Consider the following 12,431-nt stretch of genomic DNA (forward strand, 5'->3'; position numbering starts at 1 on the left):
CAGAAATCTGCTGTTCTGGTCAAATGTTTTTATTTGGGAATGACAGACGTTTAGGGAATGACTCTGATACCCACCCCACTATAGAGGGGACAACTTACATAATTCACCATTCTGAACACACCATCATAAATGTTTTCTTAAAATGTAAACATCTGCCAAACCCAGACAACAAACCCAGTACCGATTTTCTTTCAGATAATGCAATTGCTGACTCATCTGCAGTGGGAGGGAGGAAAATTCCTTTGACTCCTTCTAACATATTTATCACATCCCTCTCAGATTTATTAATGGCTGTCCTCTTTTGGGAAAAATAAAAATTAAAAAAAAGTGAAAAAATGGTGACTCAGCTCTCAGAAAAACAACACAAAACAACCGTGCTGCATTGTTCTCTCTGATGAAGTAATGCAATATACAAAACATAACCATTTCCATTAATTCCAGGTTTCTCCTAGGTGCCTCTACTGTAGGATCTCATGCTGCTATTTGCCAGGTAGCTGAGGTGCAGCTTTGAGAGCATTCAGGCTACAGACCCAAGCACCATGCCTCCCAATTCCTGTGCAGAAAGAACAAACTGAAGATGACCTCACACTGAAAAATTCAAACAAAGGTAACAAAAGTGAAATATTCGCTTGGAGAGAGAAACGAGGGCAGACCAGCAATAACAGAAGCATTAACAGAAAATGATGCAGAGAAAAACAGAGGGTCGGTTCATGACATTTATATGGGCAATAGCTTCTCTGGGTTACCACTGCTACAGGTGTGGGGAAACTACCACTGAAAGCAAACCAGCATATTTTAGGCAATTTTAAAATGGACATAATCAAAAATGATGTGCAAGCTCATTTCCACACACAGCTACCAGAATGTATTCATTTACTTTCACAGGTACAAGAAGAGCTTCTGAAATCGCAGTAATACATTTAGAACTCATGAGCTATGAATGTGAACCAGCACCACATAAGGGAATTAATATCACATTTCTTCCCCTCTGTGCTTCCTTATCCCTTCCTACTGAATTTGGCCCCCCAGATTTGTAGTCAGAGAATAAACCAAAGCAAAGGGGCAGGTGAAGATTTAATTTCAAGGAACAGTAATTTCAAAGGCATTAGTTCTCAGAAGAGCCCATTGCAGGCACAAACACGTGGTGCCTCTGAGTAACCACTTACAGGACATAAATCTTGATAAATGGTCTGGAAAATATGGCTGCCAGATGGAGACACTGTGGTGATAAGTACAGTATGACAACTAATAAAAGATGATTAACATCTTTGTTTGACAACGAACAGGATACAGTCCTTATCATTTGGAATAAGGTTTCTGCAGCAGTTTAATAGTTTCCCTGAGAACAACTACTACTACTCCCCCAAGTTTAGATAACCTATTTCTTGTCAGGAAACACTGCCACAATTCCATTTATTTGTATTCTTTCTACCTCTTAACACCAAATGAATTTCTTAGCAGTTAGAGAGAAATCCCTCCTCCAACATGAACTTTTCATTTACAGAGCAACATTCTCCATCCTCCAGCTGCTAAACCAGACACAACCTCCACTACCAAAACCAGACACAAACCTCTTACAGATACAGACACCTGTGGAAAGTGCCAGAAGGAACCATATTAGCAGCCTGCAGTGAGAGTGCTACAGAGGACTACTGTTCTCTCATGTGGGCATGAGTGTCACACGAAGCTGGAAAGTGGGCAAAATCAAAGAAGGCTATAAAGCCCAGGGAGCACAAGAGAAGAACACCAGCCAAGTTATCTTCTCTTCAGTTTTGCCAGTTGGAGGAAAGAGGGAAGCCAGAAATATAAGTATAATGCATATCAATTCCTGGCTATGTGGCTGGTGCCAGCATGAGGGTTTTGGCTTTTATGACAATGGGATTCTCTATGAAGATTATAACCTGCTAGAGAGGGATGGAATCCAATTGTCCAGAAGAGGCAGCAGGCTGGCAAACCTAGTAAGGCAGGCTTTAAACTGAAGGACTTGGAGCACGAGGTTCAAAATGGCAGTGCTTACACCACTGCAGCCAACTGGGGAATGAGCCAGGCCAACCAGAAAAACAACAAATGTTCCTCAGCTGCTCCCCATGACGTGAGCCAAAAGGCCAGGCATCTCAACAGTGTGTGCAGCTATGGCAGATCCTCTTGCAACCCTCTGGAGAAACCTGCAACATCTGCTGTTTTCTTTCCTGAAGTGCCTGTACATCAATGCATGCAGCACGGAGAATAAAAAGGGAGAACTAGAGAGTTTTCATGGGCTACTTCAACCACCAGTCCTGCTGGAAAAGCAGCAGTGCCAGGCATACACAGTCCAGGTTCCTGCAGTGCATGGAGGATAACTTTCTAGCACAGGTGGCGGAGCCAACAAGGAGAGGTGTGCTGCTGGACCTTGTTCTTACAAACAAGGAGGGATTGGTTGGGAATGTGAAGGCTGGGGACAGCCCTGGTTGCAGTGACCATGAGATAGCTGAGTTCATACAGAATCACAGAATGTAGAACAGCTAAGGTCAGAAGGGACCTTAAAGATCATCAAGCTGCAATGCTCCTGCTGTGGACGTGGTTGAAAACTACTAGATCAGGCTGTCCAACCTGGCCTTGAACTCCTCCAAGGATGGAGCATCCACAGCTTCTCAGGGCAGCCTGTTCCAACACCTCACCACTCTCTGAGAATTCCTTCCTAACATCTAATCTAAATTTCCTCTTTTAGTTTGAAGCCATTCCCCCTTATCCTACCACTTTAGACTGTGTAAAAGGTCACTCCCCTTCCTGCTTATAAGCTCCACTGTAGCCTGCTCTAGGGGGAATCTTCAGAAGTCCCTTCCAATTCCTACAATTCTGTGACTCCATGATTTTAAACAACTAAAATATACCTAGGGTATAAGAAACATAAAGACTATACTAAGCCTGTAGTTATAAGTGCTGGTGGTCATCTGACAGAGTAACCAGCACTCCTATCTCCCCCTGAGCACATTCCCTTTATCCCCAAAGTGTTTCAAGAACCCTTGAGGCAGTACAGGGATCTGCGACATGACACAGCAAAAACAGAAGGGTTGGGGTTTTTAACCACCAATTCTCAGCCAAACCAAGAATCTGCTCACACTCATCACGTGGCTGAGCATTTATCAGAACTGCCACAAATAAGACAGCAGGGCTGCTGACTGGTTTAAACTGTGAAAACGAGACTTGGACATCCACATAGCAGCCACCAGGTCTCCACCCCTTCCTTTATACCAGACCTGAAGCTCAACAGGCCTTTCACTAAATCAATTAAAATCCTTAATCCAGCAGGTAGCAGCTTTCCACTGAGTGGCTGAGCAGAACTGGCTCAGCAATGAGACCAACATGCAGTGGGCACAAGGGCACCTATGGGAGCATGACATCACTCCAGGAGGAGGATCTCAAGGATTGCTCCCTCCTGGGCTGCCTGAGCTGCAACACAAAGCCACAGCCTACGGGTGTAGCTGGATAACCTGTTTAAACCTCAGTGCATGCAGCTTGCCAAAAGGAACAGCTTGACCTTACTTCTGCCCTGTACTTCCTGGGGGCAACTGAGATTGGTGTAGCCCAAATACATTCCCTCCTTTTCTCTTTTAAAGATGTTATGACTGTCATTTTAAAGTGCTAAACGGACTTCCACAAATCCTGATTTCCATTCGCACACTCTAGGGGCACCTCAACAAGCAGAATCACAGAATCACAGAATCACAGAATTGTAGGGGTTGGAAGGGACCTCCAGAGATCATCGAGTCCAACCCCCCTGCCAAAGCAGGTTCCCTGCACCAGGTCGCACAGGTAGGCATCCAGGCAGGTCTTGAACATCTCCAGAGAAGGAGACTCCACCACCTCCCTGGGCAGCCTGTTCCAGTGCTCCGTCACCTCACTGTAAAGAAGTTCTTGCACACATTTGTGCGGAACTTCCTATGCTCCAGTTTCTGGCCATTTCCCCTTGTCCTGTCTCCATGCACCACTGAAAAGAGTCCGGCCTCGCCATTCTGCCCCCCACACCTTAGATATTTATAGACCTGGATCAGGTCCCCTCTCAGTCTCCTTTTCTCCATGCTGAACAGACCCAGTTCACTCAGCCTTTCCTCATTGCAGACCCCTTTCCTCATCCAGGCCCTTCACCATCTTCGTGGCCCTCCGCTGGACTCTTTCCAAGAGATCCCTGTCTTTTTTGTACTGGGGAGCCCAGAACTGGACGCAGTGCTCCAGATGAGGTCTTACCAGGGCAGAGTAGAGGGGGAGGATCACCTCCCTCGACCTGCTGGCCACGCTCTTTTTAATGCACCCCAGTAAGCCATTGGCCTTGAATCTGTATCAGAATGCAAAATCAGGTTTCCTCTTTGTATTTGCACATACACACACATTCTGATCTAACGCAACCGAATGGGTTGCTCATGTAGAGATGCATTTAGACTGGGTTAAAACCTAGAGCAGCAGATAGAAATATAGTGGAGAACAGCTCTATTTTAGAACTAGAGTAGGCTCACATTTACTTTTATCCAAAAGCAAGTACACCGATACAAAACTGCAGTTAAAGGAGACCCTCCAATGTGCTGTTACAACCCATCCTGATGCATCATCACGTAAACATCAGCCTATGTGCCTCCAATGAAGGCAACCTTTCTAACACCAGGATTTTTGGCACTGTTTAGAGAGTGAACATCTTCGTCTCCAGTTTCATCTATAAATCAAACAGAAACTGTGAAGACCAGACAGATAGTTATAATATTTTCACAGTTAGAAGCATCAGTCAAACACAGAGTCCAGAGTTTGGCTAGTTGCTTTCCTGTTAATTTATCACATGTCTCTAGATACAACACAAAGAAAAAAATGTAAACAGGCATTGCGAGCTGACAATTAAGAAAGCATTACTTGAAACTAATTTCAAAACTTGTTAATTGTCCTTGAAAGAAAATTTAAAAGCTGTACCACATGACCACGATGGTGGTTTATGAGATGAATTGAACAAACAGAACCACGTTTACGCTTCCTATTCAATAAACCAAGTAACACCACAGCTCAATTACATCACAGCGATTCTGGCACAGACCACTGTTAGTGTGAGATGAATGTTGTAATTCTGTAGTGTCTGTAGTCAATAGGAGTCCAGCACGATCTTCAGCAGGCCTTGGGAAATACAATTCTCCTAAAGGGTACCAGAGATCAACATTTAGAGCGGACGGTTGAGATAATCACCACTTGAGCAGTAGCTTCTAGCACTCATCTGTGCTTCTGTCTTCATAGATTAAGCTAATGACAATGAAAATACAGACATCAGGATTACTTTTACACTCCATGGCTGTAGCCAAATTAGGGCCAGCAAGTTACTCCATTCTGGTTTTTTCTTTAATGTAACCAACCACGTTGCCAATCTAATCACTGCACTGATGCAGCAGAGGTTAAAATGTAACACAAAGAATACTTTTGCTGGGGAATATTTTCAGGGTGACCAGACATGCAAATACAAAGTGACAGTACCGAGGCAGGGGTACAGCACGTGAACAGTCAGGCATGGAAGCACTGGGACAAAAACCTAAGAAGGTAAAAGAATCATCTTTCTGTTTTACAATTTGCTTATTTTTCTCTCTTGCTGCCATTTAAAGCCTTGCTGCAACTGCCTGTAAGTTAAATACATGCATCAAGAAATGCAGGAAAAAAGGGCACAGCCTGTTCAGGTAACTTTCTTAAAGGAATTGGCAACACTGGTTTGGTTTGCCTCCCAGTTCATCTCTTAATCCACAAAACAGATTCTCAGGAGTATCACAGTAAATGATTTTCCTCTTTCAACTACTGATTCCATTTTTTTTATTTATTTATTTATTTATTTATTTTGCCATGTATAATTTCAGTGGAGCAGAAATACAATAATAGATAGCTTTACTTAAAAAGTTAATTTCAAAACGCTCAAAGCTTTAGTAGAAAACAAATGCTAACCAAAAATTAATTTTTTTCCCCTGGCATGAGGCATCACAGGACAACAAGCCTCTCCTGTTTATGAAGTAACTACATTGGACTTAGTGGATTTTGTTTTAAGATCTTCAGTTATTTTCCTGTTATTAACGCTGCTGGACCCACAAGGCATGGCAGGGCTCTCAGCTGCCCACAGTTCAGAGCACTTTGCATGGTGGAAGCTTCCTGCTCTCTCTCAAAGCCTCTTCTTCAGAACGGCTCTGGTAAGAGAACGTTGGAGCTCTCGTGTTCTTCTACCTTTCCAAAGCAATTACTTTTTGCAATCTGTGATGCATAACTGCTTTGGTTTACAAATAAAGAAACCAAGGTATTAAAGAATTAGATGTCAGCCAGTCTCATGATGAAGAGAAAGCTGAAGTCAGTGGACTGCCTGCCAAATACTACAGTCTGTTCTGAGAAAACACTGAGAAGCTGGAAGTTTAAAAGCAGGTAGCAGGTGAGTACCTGCTCTGTATCAAGAGTAAAGCACAGAATCTTCTCAGTAAAAGTAGCTGAAGAGAACTTAAGAACAACTAAAAAAAAAAGCAAAAAAAACACAACCCAGGACAAAACAGTGAATAGGCTGAGAACCAGCACGGCTGGAACATGCTGTGCAGAAAAGAAAAAAGAAGAAATTTCTAATGGAGGAAGTTTGAGCAGCCACAGAGTTTTCTCCAGAAGAAGCAGAATGGAGGCATGGAGGAAGCAGATGCAGAGGATGTGCTAACTTGTGAGCAGAGCAAGTTAGGAACAGGGCAGCTGAAATGAGGGCAAGGACAGCAGCAGCAGCAGGACTGCTGGAGATAAGCATGTTTAAGGGAGGTGAGGAGATAGACGAGAAAGGAGAACTAAAGAGGAAGCAGATAGAATCAGCTGAGGAGCAGCAGTTGTCCAAGCCAGCCAAACAGGCAGCCATTTGACCTCAGAGAGGAAGAATCTGTGCCCAAAGGTCGTGTAAGGCAACATTTCAGAAGAGTTACCCTGTCACTTCACTGCCCGGAAACAGAAATTGCCAGGGGAGATGGAACATGTGAAGGGTGAGTTGAAAGCTTTTATTTTTCTCTGTGCTGTATGTGGAGGAGCTGGGCCATGGAAGAGGAGCATAGGATGAAGGCAGGAGAGGAGATGCACCATGAGTCAGCTGACAGCCAGAAGAAGCCACAGCTGAGAGAAGCAGACATGAGTGGGGAAAGAAAAATACAACAAATGCAGCAATTCATCAGGTTTTCTTAACAAATGACTTGGGCATACTGTAAGATAAGAAAGCATCTGCAGAAGTTTCCAGCCACCCTTCTGATATTACGGATACCTAAGGAGGTTGGCTCTGTTCTGTCACGTTAAATACATGTTTTTTCAGTCTTTTTTCCCCCCACAACCATCCAGGCCTCCTTTATTTAAAAAAACATAAAATAAAATAGAAGGAATTAAAGCCCTGTCACAACAGATGTGTTTGGGTTTCTGTTGCAGAGTCCATAGAAAGTAGAACAGAGGCAGTCCCTAAGCAACAGGGGTCTGAAGACCACAGGCTGAAATACCCCTGACTTAGCAAATAAATTAACCGGGCCATTCATTTTGTACTTACGAGCTATTATGCAAATAAAATGCATCACTATATTAACAGACGTGCTGCAATTCTGCAATTTTAAGGCACTATATGCACCACTGATAAAGTCACATGACAACCCAGACATTTTTCTCAAGCGAAGTACCAAAGAGCAATTCTCTTCCTTCTGAAAGATACAGACTAAGATTGCACTACTCACGCGTTCATTATGTCAATTTATATGAAGATATCAAATGATTTACATTTTTCCAGAGATAATTCACTATCATGCTTAACTGACTATACCATGACTAAAATTACACAATACTTACACTATTTATAGAGTAACTTGCAGAGACTGGTACCATTAACTCAGACACCACTATCCCAGGTTCAGAAAACAAGCCTGCAAGTAAAGCCTATGAACCACAAGACCTCTGGAGTGGAAGATGTTCCTCCTAAAAACCACACAAGATGGCATTTACTGCTTGCTATTGTCTTGCATTTTTCCCACCCCCCTCCAGCTCGGTGTCAGGTACTGCTTAGAAATCTGCATAGTAAGTGCTGCTTATCAACGTTATCAGTGCTTATCTTACAAGACTTCAGTTGGAGTAAAGCCATAATTCCATGTGTTTCGTTTAAAAGACAAACTTTCATTTAAACAAAAATCCTCACCTAAATATAACATAGAAAACTTCACATCTTAGGCATGTTTTTTAATAAAGCGCCTGGAGTGAAAACCCAGGAAGCCATTCAGCATCACCCGCTATGGAGCCGATGGGATTTGGTCCCTTCCCAACACTGTGAGACATTATTTGTTTTAGCTTCTTAAAAGTCTTAAAATAAAATTCCTTCCTCGACCACTTTCAAGGCAGCACACAGTCTAGTTCCACAGTGGGAATGTGCTCCACCCACAGCGGGCTATGGGAAAGCATCTTGAGGCATCAGGCCAGAAAGGAAAGAAAACATTTACTAAGGCCATCTTGTCTGTGATGATGGTGAACTAGCCAAGAAACTATAAAACGGGCAAAGAATTTATATTTCCCAGCCTTCAAAATGTAAGAGAGATGGCCCATGTGTTAAAGCATACTCTTTGCGCCTTCAGGCAAGTCAGCAGCTAATTTTAACCAACAGACTCAGTGCGTTTTTCAAAATTAAGAGAGAGATTTGGGACTTGGCTCCAGAAGTGAAACAGGGACCCCAAATGTGCGTATTTCCACTGCCGAGCACACCGACCTGCTGAGCTGAGCAGCACTTCCTCTGAAATTCTACTTGGTGGAAATCTGTGTGCTCAAGGTGTCTGCTTCACTTTTGAAGCCAAATTCCAGATGTGACCACTGAACAAATACTGAAAAAAATACAACTTAAAAAGAGAGGCATTAATTTGTGGGTTTTTTTTTTTTAGTTAAACGTACTTGTTTAATAATATTAGTCACTAATAATGTACTAAATTAAAAGCAAGAAAAATAAAACGGAAGACATTTTTGGCTCTTGGAAAGTACCAGCAATTTCGTTGTTATTACTCAAGAGAAAAGAGCTTAATATTTGACAGTTACATCAACAACACAGAGCTGAACTTCAGTGCTTGAAACCAGTCCCTTACCAGCCACACCTACCTTTTGAGATGAGTAATAGCATTTTCAGATATTTCAATTTTACTTGAGTGACATTTGTAGGGAAAATAACTAGAAATGTAGCAGTGGAAGATGCAGAACGTTAAAGATGGTTACTTAATTTTCCACATGACGTACCAGACTCCTCCAGTAGCCATGCCCAAACTCTGAGATACGTGAGAAACACAACAGAAAGATCTCTGCTCTTGTTAGAATCCCACGTGACTTGCACAGGGCAACAGTGCACCCATGGTGCTGCTGGTGGTACTAAATTCAATATGACAGCATCCTCCAGCCCCTATATGAGCAGTCTTCTCCACTGAGAGTTGGCATAAGCTCTGACCACAAAGAGACACAGTATTTTTGCTGGCCCAAGCACAGCGTAAGAGAGACTTACACCAATATTGTACTCTTGGCTGGTAATTTTCCTTGTTAATACGACAGACTGCGCCAACGAGACAGTTTCCTTTACAGGCTGATATCAATGGTTGTGCTATTTATCAGTTGGAGCGTACCAATGGTTTAAGTTTACTAATACAGTAAGATTTCAATTTGCAAATAATTTGCATGCGATTATTATTATTTTAAGCCCTGAAGAAGTAGTGTTTGATGTAACAATAGTTTCCTCATTGAAGCATTTTCCAGATACAAGCAGGAGAATGATGCTGAAGCCTAAGCATTCTGACAGGGAAAAATTATGTCAAAACATTTTGTATTTTTGGAGATGGCAAGCACCCAGCTCTGAATTAAGCCCAAGGAAGGTGAGAGCCATGTTATCTTCAAAATGAAAACATATATTTTTAAATTAGGCATTACTATGCCAGTCACACAACCCAGATGACACGCATTAATAAAAAACCTCCCAAAAGCCACGGTGACCAGGATCAATAAGCACGCGTCTACTTGCAACCCAGGTTGACATAATCAGCCAAGAGTTAACAGCACAGTGCACAAAGCCACATGAGCAGCCAGAGGACTCTGCTCTCAGCCTCTGTGCGATTGTTATCATATGGAAACTCTATTACCCCACACAGAAGAATCAGAGGGTTATTAACTTCTGTACTAAGCCAAAGTACAAAAACAGCGTAGGACCTAACAACTATTCTAATGCCCATATTTATATTAGAAGAGGGGAAGGAATAACACAGTGAAGCAGTAGAATGGAATATATATCCTATATACAATTCCTCTTACATCATCCCATTTTTTTCTCTACTAGAGTCTTTTATACATGTTTTCAGGATCAAAGAAATCCCCAAAGCATAGGCAACATCTTGTGCAGGTGAAGAATGTATATGGTACTTATAATCAACATAAGTAACTGTAACAAAGCTGTGATTATTTCCTTGGAGGAATATACTAATCCAGCACTATTTTGTCACACGTGATCTTAAATCAGAGATTACACTATTCCCTTAAGCAATAAATTCAGTGCAGACAGCCAAGAACATTGAATAAGTCACTTCTTCAACACTTTCTATATATTAAAATACAACAGAGAAGTTTCAAGGCATAGTTGTTGACAAGTTCCTTAAAAATAAATCCAACAGTCTTGAGAACAATAGCATATTGATCAAAGTTGATGAAAAGAAAAACACAAAACAAACAGATCCTATTACTGCCAAAAGGGAAAGGAGCCATTTTAGAAGCTCTCAACTCTTCAGTGCAAGAACACAGCAAGCATTTTTCAGAATCCATCCAACTTTCAGCCACATTCCCCCACCATGGGTCTTATTTACAGCATCCTCACCTTCTTGTAGAAAAAGCATGAGAAAGACAGCAATCCACACCTCTTACCAGACAGACTTCATCAACCTATGAAATTACTTAATGTTACCTGCATCTTTTGTCTTCTTTTTAAACAGTGACAAAAATCTACCCAACTTGTAACTTCTAACAGCAACTCACATACAGCTACCTTTCCTGGTCAAGCAGCAAATGCTTGCACAGTTCCACAACACACCTGCAGTCAAATTCTCTGCAAGAGCCAAGAAGAAAATTTGTTGCAAGCTGTTCTGTAGCGCTCTCTCCAGAAAAGGCTAAAGAACAATAAACAATGGTTATTCACCAGAAGGTACACAGCAACCCACACCAAGGGTAACCTTACAGTCATGGCAGCAAGTAAATTCACCTTCCCTTCAGCGCTCTCAAAAGATGAGCATGCAGTCATTGACCTTAACAAAGGGGGAAAAAAAATAAATAACTCTATGCTCCTTCATCATAAACACTTTGACAAGGTAGACTGCAGTCCCCGAGAATAAGCACTTTCCTGTGTAAATGCAACAACAACAGAAAGCCCGCACAATTCCCTAGATACGCATAATTAAGGATACATCACTCCCCTTTTCTCACAGAGTACTTTCCCAGGGAAACTCATCTGCTGTCTAAAAAAAGAGTCCCCTGTCACAGTGCCACGCCAGGGTAAGCACCAATCCTTCAAGGTTCTGCACATCTGGCCCCAGGCCTCCTGTTTCCATGTTCTGATCAGCTTCGACTTAAGATTTCTTGCTCTCTCATCCTTTTTCCACGCATCTCATTAAACACTGTCCTTAGCATCGTTCCTTCAAGCCCATCTTCCACATAAAGCACTAACGGCAGCTTTTCTGACACGCAGACAGTTCTGTGATCTATTCCACAGGCGAAAAAAATGAATTATTTCCTCATCCGTAATTCCTCACGAAAAAGAAAGCAATATCCTTTCCATGACAGGAACCTCCTACACAGGTAAGAACAGCTGTCACTGCCTTTGTGTTTTGCACCTCACGAACTCACTGTCCACGCAGAGCTCCTGACCCGAGCCCGAGAGCCCCCAGCACCACTGGGATGAGCCGGCCGTGCACTGAGTGCCCGCACCTCCCTCCTCCCCCAGCACCGCAGATCCCCTTCCCTAGCAAGCGGCGTCCTCTCCACGGCCGCCCTCCCTCCTCGTGCACGCTCGGGAGCCGCCCTCGCTCCACAATAAACCCAGATCAGCCGGCTGCCGTGTCCTCCTCGCCTTCTCAGGGCCTTCCCCGGCCGCCTCTCCCCGCCGCCCTCCCCTCACGCCCAGCCGGGCCGCTCGGGCCTCTCCGTGCGCTCCCCGCGCCGCCCGCCCCGCTCCGATCCCCGCGGCCCGGTAGGGCCGCGCTCACCGTCCCCAGCCGGCGCCGTTCGGGCAGGCCGCTCGGCTCGACGCGGCGAGGCCGCTTCCCCATTACCGTCCGTCGGGGCGCTGGGGCCCGGCTGGGCCATGGTTCCGGCGGGCGGCGGCGCCGCCGCGGCCTCCTCCGCCTCCAGCCGCGGCGTCGGAGCGGGAACCGCTACGCCAGGGGGCCCCGGCGAGA

At 43.8% G+C, this 12,431-nt stretch overlaps 1 protein-coding gene across 4 annotated transcripts in view; it reads right to left on the minus strand.

The window, feature by feature from the left end:
- RABEP1 (rabaptin, RAB GTPase binding effector protein 1) overlaps positions 1-12,381 on the minus strand; it is a 44,141-nt gene extending 31,760 nt beyond the window's left edge. For 3 of the 4 annotated variants that reach the window (XM_042879626.1, XM_042879625.1, XM_042879624.1), the window contains exon 1: positions 12,306-12,381. In XM_042879626.1, coding sequence (XP_042735560.1) covers positions 12,306-12,339 — 34 coding nt within the window. In that variant the 5' untranslated portion in view covers positions 12,340-12,381. Of the gene's footprint in view, positions 1-12,239 lie in introns of all 4 variants that reach the window. The other variant, XM_042879627.1, reaches the window with a different exon arrangement.
- Positions 12,382-12,431: the final 50 nt, after the last annotated feature.

This window comes from Lagopus leucura, unplaced genomic scaffold, assembly GCF_019238085.1.
Source record: "Lagopus leucura isolate 7727_CA_CO unplaced genomic scaffold, USGS_WTPT01 Super-Scaffold_100024, whole genome shotgun sequence".
In the NCBI taxonomy this organism is placed as follows: Eukaryota; Metazoa; Chordata; class Aves; order Galliformes; family Phasianidae; genus Lagopus; species Lagopus leucura.